At 40.9% G+C, this 18995-nt stretch overlaps 1 protein-coding gene across 8 annotated transcripts in view; it reads left to right on the top strand.

Annotated features, from left to right (window-relative positions):
* Nucleotides 1–18995, top strand: part of pde4ca (phosphodiesterase 4C, cAMP-specific a) — a 44760-nt gene that overhangs the window by 13873 nt on the left and 11892 nt on the right. For 6 of the 8 annotated variants that reach the window (XR_002276239.1, XM_020616022.1, XM_020616019.1 and 3 more), the window contains one exon: nucleotides 18684–18875. Coding sequence is in view for 7 of the 8 variants with exons in the window: in XM_020616022.1 (XP_020471678.1) it covers nucleotides 18684–18875 (192 nt within the window). In the remaining variant the exon portion in view is untranslated. Of the gene's footprint in view, nucleotides 1–6; nucleotides 508–8401; nucleotides 8672–18683; nucleotides 18876–18995 lie in introns of those variants that run through there. The other 2 variants (XM_020616025.1, XM_020616024.1) reach the window with 2 other exon arrangements.

The raw sequence follows: 18995 nt of genomic DNA, 5'->3' as shown, positions 1-18995 counted from the left end.
CAAAAACAAATGGACATACTCTTACTGCCGGGACCAAAGGCTGAACTGCAAATTAAATTTCCACTTTGATCCATTGGAAATGAACCGCATCTAGTTGCTAAGCTTTATCTAATAAATACAGAAGGCCTGTCTTACTGGTGCGTCCACTTTCTTTTTTGCCCCTACCAGGTGCACCTGATGAGACTTGGCTGTTTTGCATCTTGACGTTGTTTTGCATCTCTCATTATTGGACCTCTTTTGCCTGCACCGTCCTGTCAAAGAGACATATCTCATTACCACAGACAATGTAAAGGAATTCGGACCACTTTCCTCTCATGACAACAATGGGGGTTTTAGTCAAGCCGCAGAAGTTCACTTTGTTTATCCCTCATCTGTTTAAGCTGCTATTTTGATGCCTCTCTGAACTCAACTCTTTTTTGAACCTGGTGATAAAATGATGAACAAAGACTCTCGTATTTCATGGAAGATGCATGGGAACTTCTCCACTCGCAGGCACTCATGCATCGGGTACGTATCTGGTTGTGTGATTGTGATTTCAGTCACTGGTGGACAGTGAAGGCATCATAATGCATGTGTTTGTAGATGTTCAGGAAAGCTGATTTCACTTGTGTGTGTTTTTGGCAAATATTGCCTGTGTTTGTTTTTCCAGTACATGAAGTATAATGAGCGGATGGGGACTGTTGGACAACGCTGCTCTGTTGTGGTGTTTACAGTGGGTTTGTGTGGTGTCAGTATTTAATTGGTGGTTTTTTGATTATGACACTGTCTTTGCATTTGAGCTGTATTCAGTTGTGTAGTTGTGATGTTTCAAGTCCGTTTAAATTACAAAAAGCATAAATAAATTAATTAAGATAGAAAACATTTTAAATTGAAATTCATCTCTGTCAAAAGCACTGGCTGGTTTACTTTGGTTGTAACAAATACTGTACCCAGCAGTGAGTCGGCGCCTGATGTGTACTGTTTAAAACTCTGGATTAACTTGAACGCGCCAAAAACAGATATCTGCCAAATGATTCGATGTGCGCTGTGGTGAAGCCAGTAGGTGTTGCTGTTAGTTGGCATTGCCGGCCTCAGGGTGACGAGGTGGATCGATGGCTCTGTCCGCTGATGTCCCTCCTTGGGGTCAGTGGACCCGAGCCAAGCCGAGGCAGCTGTGTTAAGCACGGTATGACCATCATGTGGTGCTTTTAGGTTCTGTGAGAGGGCTGAAGAGATATTGGTGCACTGTGGAAAATTGTGCGTCACAGTGGAACAGACTTCATTTATGTTTTCTGTCTTGTCCTCTGAGAAACAAAACTTAAAAATAAACTAATGCGACCAATTAAGTCACAGTTAATTATGAGTGGTGAATCATGATAACATGCTCCCTTGTCAACATACTGACTGATTGACTTAACTCTAACTTAATAGAACCGTGTAATCACCAGGCTGGATTCAGGGCGTCATTATGGATGTTTACAGAGACTAAAAACAGTGACTCGGTACATGCAATACAAGAATACACCCACACAGGAAGACACAGTATAAGAATATACACTCAGAGGAATCTGGAGGCCAATGTGATTCCACATGCACTGTAAGACCTAACTCACAATCAGAGATGCATCCGTAAAATAAGCTCTAAATGCTGCATTGATTCATAAAGAATCTCTCATCTTTTTTAGCACGGAAGGAAAACAAAACATTTCAGACCTCTGGTTGAACCTGTTTTTTTGTGAAACGTGTGGTGCTGCGAACCTTTCTGAACCCTGGACATAAGGCATGCGCCTCCCGAGTGCCATTTGATCTCCTCCAGCTGTGAGCCTGTTTGGATCATATGAGGAGATCAAAGCAGGAGATTTTAGACCACAGACAGACAAAGTGCAGAAGGGAACAGAACAACCCTCAGTCCCCTTATTACCTGATTTGTGCTTGGCTGAAAAACAGCACTGAATTCAAATATGGGAGCCTTAGATCTAAAGACAGTGATTTATTTTTCGTGTAATGATAAGGAGGATACACTGTGTGTTCCATCAATAGCAGCATGTAAATAAGTTGAGTGGTTAAATCTTTATAAATAAATAAGTCTCTCTGCCTTTATGCAACACACACACACATTCACTCACTCACTCACTCTTGAGACAAAGCGGTCTCTTGTAATCCAGATGTGTCCATCACAATAGAGACAGCTCTTATCCCTCACTTGTACTGGCAGTACCAGGACACTATTCATCCTACCCTATGACTAACACACACTCACACACTTCTAATAACCTTTTCAGCAGGGCTTTTTATGGTTTCTCCATCAGTGTGGTGCAGTTTCACAACAAAGAGATTTCTCTGTCACTATCGTGAAAAGGCAGGTGATGCCATGGTGAAGATGCCATTTACTGTATTTGAAGTAGAGGCTGATGGGAAGAGACAGACTGAGAGTAAGCTAGACAGATGCAACAGCTGACCAACTGAGAACAAGAAGGGGCGGTGAGGAGGTGATAGAGAAGACGTGGGTTGAGATAGTGCTGCTTTTAGCACAGAGATAGTGACTGGAAGGGGACGCTTAGTTCAAGAGAGAGTAAAAAGGGAGTAAAGAGATATTTCAGTAGACAAGAGGGGCAGAAAGTGATTGTGAGTGAAAGAATAATGAGGAAAACAAAAAAAGGTGAGACCACCCTACTCACTCTCCACTCACCCCAACCAGTCAAGGCAGACGACCGCCCACCAAGAGGCTCGTTCTGATGTAGGTTTCTTCCCTTAAAGGGAGTTTTTCCTCACCACTGCCATCAAGTGCTTGCTCAAGGGTGATTTGTTGTGTTTTTCTCTATAACACTGTAAGGCCCAGTCTTTATGTAAAGTGCCTTGAGATTATTTTTGACCGCCCACCAAGAGGCTCGTTCTGATGTAGGTTTCTTCCCTTAAAGGGAGTTTTTCCTCACCACTGCCATCAAGTGCTTGCTCAAGGGTGATTTGTTGTGTTTTTCTCTATAACACTGTAAGGCCCAGTCTTTATGTAAAGTGCCTTGAGATTATTTTTGTTGTGGCTTGGTGCTATATAAATAAAATTGAATAGAATAGAATTGAAAGGGCAACATTGTCAATGTCAGAGGTCCCAATATAACAGCCCCCCACCCCCAAACACACACTCAGGGTGGACAATAGGGCCTGTGTGGTGACAGCGGCCTGGCTGCTGTGTGCGTCACTGCTGTACTTCATGTATTAAGCATGACTGATTTCCCCAGTCGCCTCCAGAGCCTCATTGATTCCTCAGGCCAGCAGCAGCCTGGGACAACACTGACAGTGCTGAAATCCAAAACGAGCAGCTCTACTGTATTTGCTACTATATTGTGAGAGGACATAAGTGTCTTCTTAGGTCAGAGAGATGGTAACGATAATCAAAACAAAAAAAAAGGAGAGGGAACGATTATGGCTGTAAAGGAGATGAAAGTTTTAAGTGATTTTTTTTCTGACAGTTTTATATCCTGAACCAAGCTGGAGAACCACTGCTTCAGTTATTAGTCTTAGTAGAATGGATGTGGCCTCCAAAACGGATGATTTGGTTTAAAAAGAAAAGTCTGATCAGAAACAATGATATCTATAATATAATTAGGCCTAATAAAATTATAAACTAAAAAGCCTTATTTAGTTTCACATAATTATTGATGACTGTGTGGAGTTTAGAGAAAAAGGCTTCTCTTTAGTTTCAGACATCAGTGCTGTGTGTCAGCTTTGTTTTTTAGCGCATGTCAGGGTGACTGTTTATTGTAACCACTAGAGGGAGGAGCTGACTAAGTAATGGCCAGAGACTGTCCAAGAGCAATAGCCTCCTGTAGACTAAGCAGTAGCTGGATGTAGGTAAAAATACAGTGTAGTGGGGGAGATGTATAAGTCGTTACTTTGCTGCGTGTGTTTGTGCTGATCATGTGGCAGAATTACAGTTATTTTACTTTTTAAGGTACAGTAGCTTCAGATTGGTACTTTTACTCTCTTTAACTTAATACACTTAACATTTTATATTTACAGTCTGTTCATGTAACATGAGCAATAGCACCGTGTTTGGCTGTTGATACTGTCTGCTCCATGCGATACTTAATACACGTGTGTCTGTCCTGTTTCTTCTGATTTCTCCTGCTAAACAGTTTTTGTGGAGTTTTCTCCAACTGACAGTCAGGATCAAGGGTGTCGTACGCTGTTCATATTGTAAAACCCTGTTGAAGTAACATACTGTACCCTAAAGAAAACTGACTTGACACCTAAACCTGCTGCTTTCCCGGTTTTAACATTTAGTCGTTTGTACATCAACTGCTTGTCATCAGCAGTATAGCAGAAGTGATTGTCTGCAATTGCATGTGTGCGTTCAAGTCTGTCATCCACCCAGTCAGATGAGCCCCAAACCCCGCCGTCATGCTAGCAGATGGTGGCCTAATGAATCATGAGGAGACACACTGATAGCCTTTACTACAGTAGATACTGTAACATGACGTTTGACATCACTGAGACTCAGTTAAATATAGGCCGCTAGCAACAGCCACCTGCTGCTTTGTTACATACACAGTGTTTTAGTTGACATTGAAGAAATTAGTTTTTGTTTGTTTCCTTTCCTGCCGCACTGTGGTAATCACCTTTAATATGAAATAACTACAACTGTAGTGCTGTTCAGGTGCTTTTAAAGATGTACCCCATGGGCCTGTACTTGCTTTTACTATTTCTACTGCATAGTGCTGCTTCATGATCATTGTTGGTTACAAAATGTTGCTGTTCAAGTGAGAAAGGAGTCCAGTTTTTAAAGCAGGAGCTAATTTTTGGGAACATATCATCCTGGATTTGATACAGAAAACTATAGTGGAAGTGGGCAGCCGTGCACATGCCTGTGTGTTTGTGTAACCTGTCCTTCTGCAGCTGAGTTTCTTAACCTCTTGAACTCAGCCATGCCCAGCCTTCTACCAACTCAAGCTGTACAGCTTAGCATAGTTCAAACACAAATAAAATTGCTCTATTATTGGGGATGCTGAAATTAGTAGATGTAATGATGAAGCAACATTTTAGGTTTGAATATATTTTTCTGAGGTTGCTTTACTTAGGTTTTAGATGCTTTTTTGGGCATTAAAAATATTTGTTTGTTTTTACTGTATTATGCAGCTGCACTAAGGTTTCATACTGGCAAAATAACAGCTCGTATGTAGTGTAGCATGACACAGCTTCATTATCCCCATTTTATAAAATGTATGATTTCTGTTTTTAAAAAAATAAACAAAAACTCCTTGAGAATTTTGCTCTTATTTTAGTCTGCGGTTCAGGTGCGAGATAAAGATTAGAGATAAGCAAAGAAACATGTTTTTAAAAAAGTTTCAAAGAGTAAAATCATGTCTAGGAAAAATAAGAGAGCATAGAATGCATTGCAGTCTCCTCGTCATCGCACTGTTGACCTGCATGGGTTCAGACAAAGAAGCAACACAAGGGTTTGGGATTATAAAGGCAGACAGGGTTCATTCTTTAACCCAGATGAACACGGTTATTGCGGTCTTTTCCCAGTAAATGTCAAACACCTTTAAAAGAAAATGGATTTAAAAGCAACTTTAAAAAAAAAAAAGTTTTATGTTGTTATGCATTTTATGGTATTTTTATTCTAATGTAACTGATTGGTAGTGGACAACACGACGGTGGACATGAACCAGTGTCAGCTAGCTTTACAAACAAGCTACAGACAAGCAGTGTGTCCGCTGACAGGCCACAGCGCTCCTCGCTCAAGAATGCTCACCGTGCCTTCATGTACAGTAGCCAACACATGATGTCATGAGGCCCCTTTTGTAAAGAGTGGACGATACACCCACAACTGAAGGGTCAGCCAGAATTTACTGTATGATGCCTCATTGTTATATGAGTTTTTAGAGATTATATCACCTTGTCGTCTCTGCCTCCCTCGGTGGCCAGCGCTTCACAACACATCTTCTTAAAGTGAAGATACCGAGAATGTGTCATATCTGTCTTTCATCTAACATCCACTCTCTTCCACCTTGGTGATACGTGGAGCACTGTGAAATCCTCTGGTATTCTGCCAAACAATGAGGATATTGTGTGAGTGTGCATGTCCCTAGCTGCACGTGAGAACAATTTTTCTGTCATAAAAATGCATCAAAAGTTCGGACCCCTGTAAAGTTGAATTAACAACATCCTTCCATCTGGTTTGCATCAGGACAATGTTAATCCCACTGGGGATAAATTCTTCAGTTTTACAAATCCAAAGTCAGACCACATGTTAATGTTTGTGCAGAATGTATTCACAAAAGGTCAGTGTGAATAGAGGGCCAGGAAGCTAAAACACACTGGGGGACTGTATCATCAAAGTGGTTTGTGTATCAGTTTTGACCACAGGCCTGATCATGAGTTTGTTCCTGCACAGTCTATCCTGTTAAACCCAAACAGCTACCATTTAACTCACTGTAGTCATGTGATTAAATTTATACACTGTTGCCACTAAATCCAAGCTCTAGAAAGCCATATTATTCAGCAGCATTGTAGTCTGTTCAGTTTGTGGAGTTTTTTTGTGTGCACGTCTTCAGGTTTCCTTAGATGGTAGTTTTTCTTTGCTACAACAGACACAGAACCTTTGTATTATTTTAAAGGATTATATTAACTACTTTAACTTTGTTGGCAATCAGCATATATATTGTATAGCAGGCTGTTTCCCCAAATGTGTGGAAGCCCATCCTGGATGTTCTTTGACTTTAGCAGCTCTGTCCAGATCCTTAGCGTATCAGAGAAGTTTTACACTAAAGCAACCCCAGCCAGCGTACGTTTGCTAAATACATCCGTTAGTCCTCATCCTAAAAGCCTTAACTCATGCTGTTAAGGATATGTTGTATGTAATATGTAAAACTTGCATGTTACATACAACATATCTGTAATTTATCTAGCCAAACAGGGTTTTTTTTTAAGAACATTGCTGTTTTTTATGTCTTTTATATGCCTGGATTATCAGATGTGATGAATTAGTACAATGCAGTAGATGTACAGTAGACAATGTATATAATGCTCAGTGGTAACTCCCCCCATCTTCACATTCTCATACATTTCAACTTCATAGCAAGACTTAATTTGTCTCTGGGAACATAGCCTTCAGGTTCATGGCCCCTGACTTATTTTGCTGATCTCTTTGTCAAATATTTCCTTTTTTGGTTTTCACATAATGTGTACAGAAAGTCGACCAGTTAAGGTTTCATATTTACTTTTCACATTTCTGATCTTCAAAAGTGCACTGCCCCTGGCCACGGGTGACCTTTTATGATGGTGCTGAGGCCTGTGTGCGTGTGTGCCTGGTATTACTGTGTGGGGACCACAACCTCTTTACACACCCACAGTGTGGGGACGTGGTCCTGTAAATCACTGTATTATAAAGTGCCAACTTGTTTAATGTTAGGGTAAGTCTCCAGGACACAGATGTACTGTAAGTCAATGTAAAGTCCCCACGAGGAATGACAACAACTGTGTGCGTGTGTGTTCGTGTCTGTGTGTGTACTTTCTTTGCTCTCATCAAGCTGTGTCCTTAGAGCTGCTTACTGTAAATACTCATACTCATCCTGACATCAATCTCTTTACCTAACATAGACAAGACATACCACACTCACACACATGCACTCCATCTGAATAGGATAATGGTATTGCACCCAAAGGGAGAGTGCTGTCTGATTGTATCAGTATTCTGTGTGTGTGTATGTGAAAGAGAGAGAGTAGGAGGAGGTTAAAATGACCAAATCACTTGGGGAAGGCAGGAGCCACACTGGCTCTGATCCCGCCCCCTTTCTCAGCTCTGATCTCACCCTAAAACCTGTTCCCCCTTGTGTGTGATGCACACACACACACATTATACACACACAGACACTTGCTCATTCACATACCTACACACTTGATCAGTGACACACACTCAGTCGCTTAAACACGAACAGGCACACACACACCCCTCAGGTTTGTGACGGACTGGAGCACGAGAGCATGTTTGCCCAGGGAGAGGAAAGGTCTCTGTTCTGTGATTAAAGGTGTAGCAGGTGTGGCAGCAGACAGACCGAAAGGGAGAGGGGAAACAGAGCAGCTGTGGTGAGCCACATTTAGACCCGGACAAGACGAGATATTCATGGGGGACCGATAAATGGAGCTCTGCTGAGAGTGATGAAAAGTTTCTTTTACTGCAGCCTGCATGGCAGACAGACATGCAGGGAGTGTGAAGCTCTCACAAGGGGAATTCAGGTGCTCAAGGATTGCACTCCAGTTTTATACCTATCATCTAAGAGAGATCAGATTTTCAGCAGCACACAGTAGCATGTGTTGCATCACCCGGGTCATTCTGGCTCTGCTCTGGAGTCACTAGTCCTAGAGCCTGGTGTCCACTTCTGCCAGAGGTAATGAGAGTTCTTGGGAAGCCACGGAGAGCCGGTGGTTGAAACAGGCGAGCAAGCGGCCCGTGTTTTACAGGGATGAGAGTGGCCACATGCTGAGGAAACCCAAGAGAGGGAGAGCAGTGGAGCATCCGAAAACAGAAAGGCGAAGACGAGTTGAGGAGAGTGGACTATAGAAAAATGAGTGTGCCGACCAACTGTGGGTTCTCTTATTCTGTGGAGCGCAGTATCACTGTGCGAAGTGGGAGCATACGGGAATCACCGCGCGCTGTCAACAGGCCTATTGACATCATACAGAAACGCAGACGGTAATTAAGAGCTGTCTCATTTACTCTTGGTTCTTTTGTCTTTCTCTCCTGCTCAGTGTGTCCTTCATCTCTCACACACATACAGAGTCTTTAGCCCATGGCACATTTTACAAGCCATGCAGTACAGCATATGAGAACAGGAGCATGGTTCTGTAGGCAAAAAAAGACCTGAGCAAATTTGTTTTCTATTAAAATATATATATATATTTGGTCATTTGAACTGCAAGCACATGGAAAATCAAATCACCTATGCAGCATCAGTGACAGTTTGTTATACGAGTATTAACAGAAGCAGTATACAGGACTTGTTAAATTGTAATTAAATTGTTGTTTATAACTGAATAACCAAAGTCTGTAGACTGCATACTGTCTTTTATCATTTGCAGTATTTATAAAAACAACAACAACATAGTTTTGCCCTTATCTGTCATTTCTGGTTCATATTTGCATTTCCCTAAGTAATTTTGATCATAGTTCCTCTAGACAATTTTTATAGACTATGCACTGTTTCATGGAGTGAGGACATAGCTTTTGGATCATTTGAGTTTTTATTTTATTCCTTTAGATGAAAAAAACCTTAGTGTAATTTTATTATTATTGTAATTCAGATTATTCTGCAAACCAGCAAAACCAGCAGTGTCCAGAAGTCTGTCATTTTAAATGTGTGTGGGACATAGAAATACAACTGCAAAAGCTTAGAAAGCATGACATACCGTTGATTAATGTTATTAACTTCCACTAATTGTGCAGCTGGATATTTAGGAAGTACTTGTTGTATCTTGTGGATAAGGTTAGTTAACAGTGAATTCATGGATTTCAGGTGCTTTATTTATTATTGATTCTTGCTGCAGCCAGTCTGGTACATTTTTCCTTCACTGCTACTACGCAGTCGGTCGCAGCATGTGGAACAGCCAGAGTCCCACACTGAAGACAAAGCATGTGTAAATGTGTACTGCACACACGTCAATAAATGACACATCTGGAACGTTGTCTTTGAGGGTGGACTCCGAGTTCAAGTCGTGTTTATATTATGGTCTTCTGTCTTCTTTCTCAGGCAGGATCCAGGTTTGTCAGATGTAATGCAGAACATGCAGGATTTTAACTGCAGTGTCCTGCTCACTTTAATTCTCCTCAAGACTCTTGCCACGAATTATAACTGACTCTTAAACAAGCACAAATCTCTTCTTTAGCTAAAATTTGAGAGGAGAAGAGAAAGTATGGAATTGTTAACAACTGCTTATGACATTATCGCTTGGATTACTTCTACCTGTGGCTCTAAACAGCAAATTGTCTCAACAAAGAAACATTCTTAAAGTAAATGTATACATATAAAAACCATTAGACAGTAATAAGACAGTAAATGATTGGTGTTGTGTACATGGTAAATCTCTTTATTCTGTTTCTTTTTCTTGTCCTGTGCATCCAGCAGGTAGAACACAGTGCTAGTAATAAACTGATGTTCACAGAGTTGATGTAGGCACCCAGACGTATCAGCCAGAGCCCCTGTTGTATATTTTAAAAATGCCTAAGTGCAACCTCAAATAGGCATGACAGAAGCTGACAAGATGACCTTGCAGGGGAAGGAAGGATATGCAGTAAATCAGTAGCTTTTGACATCAGACACCAAACCCAGAGTGGCTCAGGTGCCTTCGGTGCATGATTTAAAGTTCAATTATCTCAGTTAGTCTCAGAAGACATCAGTCACATAACAGATGCTCTTAGTGGGGAGGGTGTGCATGTTTTTACATGTCTCTACGTACAGCAGGTTTCATGCAAATTGAAATTTTGGATCCATCTGCTCTTGATGCACGTCTAAAAAAATCTGGATGAGTGGTTGCGGATTATTTTGCCCAGTGGCAGTTACTGGGTTCCCCTTTCTGCTTTCAGCTGGTAACACCTGCATTTTCTAAAAGAGGACAGATAAGAGAATTACCTCTGAATTCATGTGACAACAGCAATTTATTGGCTTTATTGTGTTGCTGATGTTATTGTGATGCTGTTATTCTTTGATTTCAGTTTTATGAATTTGAAATCGGCTTTAGGCAATGAAAGCAGAATGCACTCACATTTAATTTAGCAGTATTTGCCTGCTCAGAACAACATGATGGAACTTGTTTTTTGCTAGCAACATGGAAGCACAGTATGAATGGCAGTGCTTGTCAGTGGATGGGTACAACGCTTTGGTTCACAATGAAATATCTCAACAACTTTTGGATGGATTGCCGTGAAATTTTGTAGAGACATTCATCTGAGCCGTGATACTTCTCTCCTCTGCTCTCTAAACATTTGCGGCCTCCTGCGTGCACACACGCTATTAATCTAATTTCCCTCCACAGAGTGTGCAGAGAGTCAAGATTAAAATCAGGTGGCAGTAACATAGAGCATTGTGCAAGTTTTGACAGCCAGAAAAGGAATGGAAAAATCCTTATTATTTATAAATGAACCAATGACAGAAGATGGGTATGAATTGTGTTGCATGTATGGGAGGGAGAGATTGTGGGTAATATGTCTTACAAAGACAACAGATTTGGCAGGTAGCATGTGAGTGAGGTAACTGAGCTTGAGCTTTAGAAACTGAATTTACTCCCCTGCTAGTTTGACCTGGGAGGACTAGAAGACAATAGACAAATCTTCACCTCCTTAATTCGATACACTCAGATGCCACTTTAGATGCCAAATCTGGTCAGGTATCTTTTTATGTTTGTTTGTTTTTCTTGTTACACATCTTGTCTTTGAGATAGATACACACCACTTGTGCCAGAGGTCGGTTACTATCTTGCCAGGTCAGTAGGACTATGATAAATTAATCTGAGCTGTCAGTCACAGTATGTAAATCACCTCCTGTGCAAAAATTATGAAGAAACCACCCACCATCCGTGGAGCATAACTCTCACTGGTCCTGACAGTGGAGAGGAGGTGTTAGTCAAAAAGCACATAGAGTAAGTTGCTCTGAAAGTGTCTCCACGGTATTTCTTAGTAAATCATCAGACAAGGAATCTCCTGTGTCACTATAAAGATCATCTGGTCTACAGCTATCTCTGTTTTTTTCAGCTGCTTGTGGGTCTGTTATCATGAAGCAGCGTCATAATTCTACAATTACAGAACTGTATCTACAAGTTTTTCAATGCATTGACACATTTATTGAGGGTATAGGATATAGTATTTGACCAACCTACTGCGCACTTCCAGTTTAAACAAAGGTCTACGGTTTGAACAAGTACACTGTACCGTATACATAATGTAGGATGTCCTTGGCTAACTGTCCACAAAATATGTTTCAGTTTGTATTCCTGCCAGCAAGGTTAATTTTTAAGGGAAACACGAACAGCAGTATGTGTTTCCAGTGGAAGATTGGTCACCCAGACTGAATTTCATAGAAAAGGCACAAAGAATATGATGTTTTGGGGATTTTTGCAGCAGATAAGGGCTTATGTAACGTAAAACCAAAGTGATCGTCTTTAGGAATGAGAGAAAAACTCTGCTATCAAAGTTGTTATTTCAAACTGACAAATCAGCCCTTTCTCTTACTGTGAGCCACCAGGAGATCCACAGCACACATAAAACACCTGCACCTCCCTACTGTTACTGTAGATTTCCTACTTATAGCATCTCAGTTGACTGATGATTGACATTGTTAAACATTGTATTGAAGTCTTTTGTCATCTTTTAAATTTAGTTTTCTTGCAGACAGATGAGAAGATTATCAACATCAGATCTGTACAGTAAAAATGCTGGTTAGCTTAGCTTAGCACAAAGACAACCCGTCATTAAAGAGCAAATTGTCATTTTTTGTTGTTTCCCTTTTTTTTAATGCTAAGCTAAGATAACTGTCTCCATCTCCATGCTCACAGGATGATGAGAGAGATACAGTACTTGGAACAACAAAGTGAATAAGCATGTTTTCCAAAATGTCAGACTACACTTCCACCTATTCTTTTTGCTGATACTTAAATATGGTTCAATACACAGGCGTCAGGAGCAGTGTAATGTAATGAATGTAGTCATATTGGAGAGAAAAGGCTATTCACAAGATAAAGACAACCTGTGAGCAATCCACAACTTTAGTAAGAACAAAATGCAACAGGTAAAAAGTTAATATGTAAAACACAACACCTCCATCAGGTTGCTGTATGGACAAATAGTTTGATGTCAGAGGAAAGGGGAGGAATGGCAGAACAAATAAATAGGGTGGTTCTCGCTCTGTGTGAGGGGCCACACCAAAGGACAACCAGACAGCCTTTATCCCAGAACACACACTGGTGACTCTTGTGCTATACACTCATTCATGTGTAACAAAAGCAACTGAATTTGCTCCACGACCACTTTTAAAGCTTGCCTTCCAATGTGGGTATGGTGCAACCTTGGTTCAGTTTGCTCTGTGTGTCAGGGTGTGGACTCTCAGCTGCTGGTGTGAATTTTGTGGCGTCATTAAGCTGGTCTTAATCCTTATTTGCTCCAGAAGATCATTCATGTGTCATGTGCATATGCAGCACAGATATTTACAGCCTAGATCATAGCGCTTACACAAAACAGCAGGCAAAGATTTTGAGTTCTACACTCAATTTATTAACTTCTGATTGCTTTCCACAGACATTTTGTCACATTATAAAAATGATTTAAAATTACTGAAGGGAATACAATACTTTCAGGCATGACTAGATTACATGCTCTCTGCCTTCTCTTAAATGTCTCTTGAATAAATGGCTGAGCCGGTCCTGCAAATTGGCTCTAGTGTAACTAATTCTGCCTCTGGCTGTGTCACAACAGAGGCCCGGGAATGATGAATGAAGGTTCAGATGACAGCTTGCCCTGGTTTACAGGCCTGCCTCCTCTCTCCCTCTGCCTTGTAGCTCCTGTATTTTAATGCTACCCAGATGGGATTGACGTTGCCGTGACAGGCGATGACGCAGGCAGGGTGTCAAGTATCAGGGCCAGCGACAGGTTACCATCAATCACACTTCTTACAAGTCAGCCGCTTCAGTGACACACGCCGAAACACACCTCTACTTTGCATGTTCTTTACTAAAAGACTTTAAGATGCCCAGGAGTGTTGGCTCCAGGTTGGTGTTCAGACTATAGAAAGTAATCAGGTGTGTGTGTGTGTGTGTGTGTGTACCTCTCTCTGTGCATGTGCAGGTGTCTGTGAGGCAGATTTGAACGAAGCCCAGTGTGTGACTGTAGAGGCCAAATTAACCACACACAATCCTAAATAAGCTACATGTGTTTCAGCTTGCTTGTCAATTCCTTGCACATGGAAACGTCTTTATATCCATCTTAGTTACAGGGCTTAGTGATAATTCACTATCTACTGACTCTTTGTAAGTTGACAACTGTGTCACATTACATTATGATTTTAAAATGTTCTGATGTTTAAATTAATCATTACAAATAAAGTGTTATAAAAAATGAACTAAATTGGTTTTTGTATTACACATGTGTTTTTAATGTAATACTGATCAGCAACTAACAGATTAACTGTTTCAATAATTTTTAGGTTGCATTTTAGTTTTAAATCAAGTTTTTTTGGCACACATAATACACTGAGTATCTTTGGATGTGAAGTGTTTTTCAGATAATACGAGCTTTTGAAAACACCTTCTGGGTCTGGCAATGTTTAATAGCATTTTTCTGACATTCTGGGATGCAACAATTAGACAGCGAGTCCAGAAATTAATCAGCAAATTAACCGATGATGGTTTTGTGTGTGATTTTTGTGTAAATTTGCCATATTGTGATATATACATATTGATATCAGAGCTATACCTATGCTCTTGCTGTATATATTGCCTAGGACACTATATCACATGCAGCTAACAGTTTTCATTGATCAGTCTGCTGTATTCACACTTTATTATTATGGCAGAGATGTGTTTCTAGTATTTAGCCTGTCAGTACTGTAACAACAATACCATCCACTAATGCTTCCAGAATGATCATATAGTTGAATCAATGCCACTCTAAAATAAATTCAGCAAAAACCAAACGTTATCAACCTCATGAAGGAGGATTTATTAGGATTAGACTGACTTAGTTTTGGCTTAGTGTACCTCATAAACTGAGAACAGAGAATAGATTTAAATCTGCATCACACTGAAGTTCCCACAACCCAGGGTGATGTCTTCAAAGTGCCAAGCCCAAAAGTAAAACACCTGTAATAATACAAATATTTTCGTTATTGTGCATTTTTTAAAGCAGGAAAGCATTTTGCAGTGTTAGGACGACGAAAGACCAATGAAAATTTTCTTCCTGTTGAAAACAACTGTCTAAATTGTTGCTGATTAATTTTATCTGCTCTACCAATTATATGAGCTCTGCAGTATATTTTCACTTGTAGTAGTGGGATATCCAGGTTATCCAGCTCCTGTAGTCTCACCCAAGCCCAGTAGAGGGACCCTCTTCTCAGGGTGACTGAATAGAATTTCCAGACAGCACCTAACACACACATCAGGCATCACTCACCAACACCTTCCTCTGGCAGATTATTCAACAACACCTTCCCACTAAACAAGACTATTTTTAAAAAGTCCCACTCTTTTTATTTTTGCCATTTTAGGCTGAGAAATGGAGGGGGGGGGGGGGGGGGGGGTAACTGGCTGGGGTTTGGAAGACAACATCGTCCCAACTTCTGTGGGAGCGTCCTGTCCAGATGATGTGCATGCTAAACCTGAATACTGACCTTTGACCCTTTAAAAACACATGACCTCTCAATTGACATATGTAGTGGCAGTCTTTTGGTTAGATTTTGCAAACATTCCCACCTGCTAGGTTTGCATCCAACAGTATTTTTTGTCCATATCAAAACAGTTTTAACTGAGCAACAATAGTCTTTTAATTTACATGTAAATTTTCATGATGTAAAAGAAAGAATGATGATGCTAACACTTGTGTGATTAGGTGTAGTGGATACATGCAGTAGGAATATACAAATATATTGTATATATTGTAAGCACACCACCAACAAAAAATTGACTTAAAATTGAATTAACACCTCCCTGACGGTCTCAACAAAAGCACACTCATTTTTACAAAGATAGTATGTGTTGATGTGGATTCCCGTTAGTTGTTACCGTGGCAACAGCTACTCATGGTGTTTGTGCTACTATGTATTGAAGCTTCTGTTCATAATTCATACAAACCATACTGGGTTTTTACTGTTGGGAATTGTGATGTAAAAGCACAATACTGTCGTGTCTCGAGTGTGAATAAAAAAGGTGAATAATCCTGTGTCATGACTAAGTCAGGACCCTACGTTTGAAGAACTGGATTTCTGGAAGTGAGAGGGAAAGATGTGGGTGATATTTTTGCTCTGAGGTCTAATTTTAACCCAGTGTTGACTTCAAATAGAAACATTCCCATAAATATTCATGACTGGAGGAAAGAATCTGCCGCTCTGTGCTGAAGAGGGAGAGGGAAGGGGAGAGGGAGGACTCTGTTCTCTACCTGCAAGCCTATTTTTAGCTGCGTTACTGCCTCTCTCGGTCTAGTCCTCACGCATCAGGAGGCTAAATATAGCTGAACAGTGACAGAAGCATGGTGCAGAACCAAAAATAGAAACACATTTATAATCAGGAACTGCCAGGGGCGCAGTATCATTAGGGAGTACACAATTAGATAGATGGAGAAATCAGGAATGATAAAGAGGGAGATGAGGGTGAAGTTCCAATCTGCATCTGTTCTCATAGAAACTGAACAAGGATGGTGTGTGTGCTTACAGGTCAGAACTATCCACATCATCTCTGTGTAAGGTGGCACAATACACTACTGTGATGCATCATTTACACATGTAAATTCCCCAATTTTCAGTCAAAACTGTGAGTGATTCACACCTGTAATACACACATGCTGCATATTCCCGGCCACACAGTGAGTGTGCAGTTAAGGCCAAAACACCTTCACGTACTGTATGTGTCATAGAGCTGTCTGTGCTCGCTTCCTCTTTGAAAGTTTTCTCACTACTGTCTCTTTGTCGTGTTTTACCTCTCACCCCACTGTCTCCCCTTCCTGCCCCCCGACTCTGCTCCTTGGCTATGTATTGTGCAGTCAGTTTATCTGAATCTGTCACATGAATGGAGGCACGGGGACTTCTGGTCATTGAGTGTTATGTAATAGTAACACACCAATGTCTTGTCCTCATGCAGCATCCTAGGAGGATAGCAGGGTGGAGGATGGGGAGATGGAGTGGGAGGATGGTGGTGGTGCACTGGAGGAAGGAGTGGATACAGGAATGAATGGGATGTTTATATGTTGCAGTTGGTGCATATTAGAGTATAGTAGAAAGCTGCAGCTTGTCTTTGCCACTGCAGTCAAATTGTATCATTAATGCTATTAAGGCTGCAATTATCAGTTTTTACCATTTTGTTTTTTATTGTGTTGTGTTATTTTCCCACACTTACATCGACAGACATCTCCAGCTAACATTTCTTCACCTGGGTCTCCAGGTTCTGTTTGCTCTGGGTTTCACATATGTTTATTTTTGACGTTTCTTTTCCCTGCTGTATTGATTTGAAAAGTATGCATCTTAGCATGTTGTGCTAATTGTTGTTTTGCTAAAGCGTGTATTTCTACTCTGGAGTTCCTCCGCCTGTTGTGTTGCCAGGCTGTGGCCTTTTTGAGTTTGCGTGTCAGAGGCAAAGCAGAGACATGCTCAGACTGTGAAGAAGGGTCTCGCTGTATCTTTATTTGATGCTTTTCTTCATAGCAAAGACGTGTTCAATCAGGGGGAGCTCTCCACCTGAACGCTGAGTGCTGTTTTTAGACTCACACTCATGTGACCCCACGTCATTACACAAATGATAATTTTGCACCCGCAGTTTACCCACAGTTCTTCACCACCCACACACACGCACACCTCCTCCGGATGTTCTCACACACACACGTGCACTGTGACATGACATAAATTTAATTGATTAAATTTTATGCTTTTTCTTATCATCCATTATTAGACGACTTTCTCAAAATTATATTTTGCTTTTATTTACTTGTTTATCTAAGCTGGTCGTGGAGAGGCAGACAGAAAACAAGGGAGACAGAGAAGGAGACCTGCGACAAGGGTTGACGGCCAGACTCGAACCACCAACATCATGCACATACTGTGCGCCACACCTTAACTATTAGGCTACTGGGGCGTCCCCTTGTTATGTAGACAACTTTAAATAACGTGCTTATTTTAGTCTGCTTTGTGCGATATAGCAGATCTTATTTGATAATCTCATTCCCACATATTTCTCACTACAATATCCTTCCTGTCGATCTGCTAAATTTGCCCATTTTTAGCTCTCATTGTGGCCTTTACTGGTTTATAATGCATTTCCTTTTCAATTACACAATTTCCTGTTCAAGAAAAAGAAACAGCTGAATGTTGTCACCCAGTGATGAAAGACTGGAACATTTTTAGATGTGGAGCATTGTATTTTAGATTCTTTTTCTCCCTTTCATTGTTACCAGTCTCGTAACTGGATTAAAGACTGGGATTTCTACTGTTACGGCCACCTTTGTCATGAGCCTTTAGTGTGTCGGACAGTATATGGCTGTCACACAACATTTTCTTCTCCAAATGAAAGCTCTAGTGTATGGATCGGTCCTCATTGAGCCATGTATTTGTCTCACTATCACATTGATGTTGCCTGCAGTACTCAATGAAACTAATTTGCTCAAGAGGACACAACAGTAGCAACTGAAATTGTAGTGACCAGTCAGTCAGTGTGCACTTGTTCCTGTCTGACACCAGGTAATGAACTGTATTTGTCAGATAGCACAGATTCATATAGGACATCATGCTCTCTGTTGAACACTCTCAGCACACCATCTGCAGGAAAATATGTTCAGACTCGTTTTAAGAGCATGAGGCAACTCAGAAACAAAGATCAGGGATGAATGGATGGAAGCTTCTTTCATGTTCTTTCCATGCTGTAGCATAAATCTGTATGTTTAGGGTTTTGTATCTGTAAAATTTGTTGTCTAACTTTGGTCAATTCTTCTCCTCTCTCTCTCTCTCTCTTGTCTTTCTCGACAGTTTTGATGTGGAGAATGGATTGACAATGAGGCGCAGCCCCCTGGACTCCCATGCCAGTCCTGGCTCTGGTCTGGTTTTACAGGCCAACTTTCCTCACAGCCAACGGCGGGAATCTTTCCTCTACCGCTCCGACTCTGACTTTGACCTTTCACCCAAAGGTCCTTCCAGAAACTCCTCTACTGCCAGTGAGCTGTAAGTTGTTCCAAAAACAGATACTGGGAATGTAAATGTTTGTAAAGAGGCATCAGTGCATGCTATGTTTTATGTTTGTTGTGTGTCAATGAGAATAGGTTGTAAATGAAATATGTTTCT

The sequence above is a fragment of the Monopterus albus genome, unplaced genomic scaffold, assembly GCF_001952655.1.
Source record: "Monopterus albus unplaced genomic scaffold, M_albus_1.0 scaffold172.1, whole genome shotgun sequence".
Classification (NCBI taxonomy): domain Eukaryota; kingdom Metazoa; phylum Chordata; class Actinopteri; order Synbranchiformes; family Synbranchidae; genus Monopterus; species Monopterus albus.
This window is presented reverse-complemented; position numbering and strand designations above follow the sequence as displayed.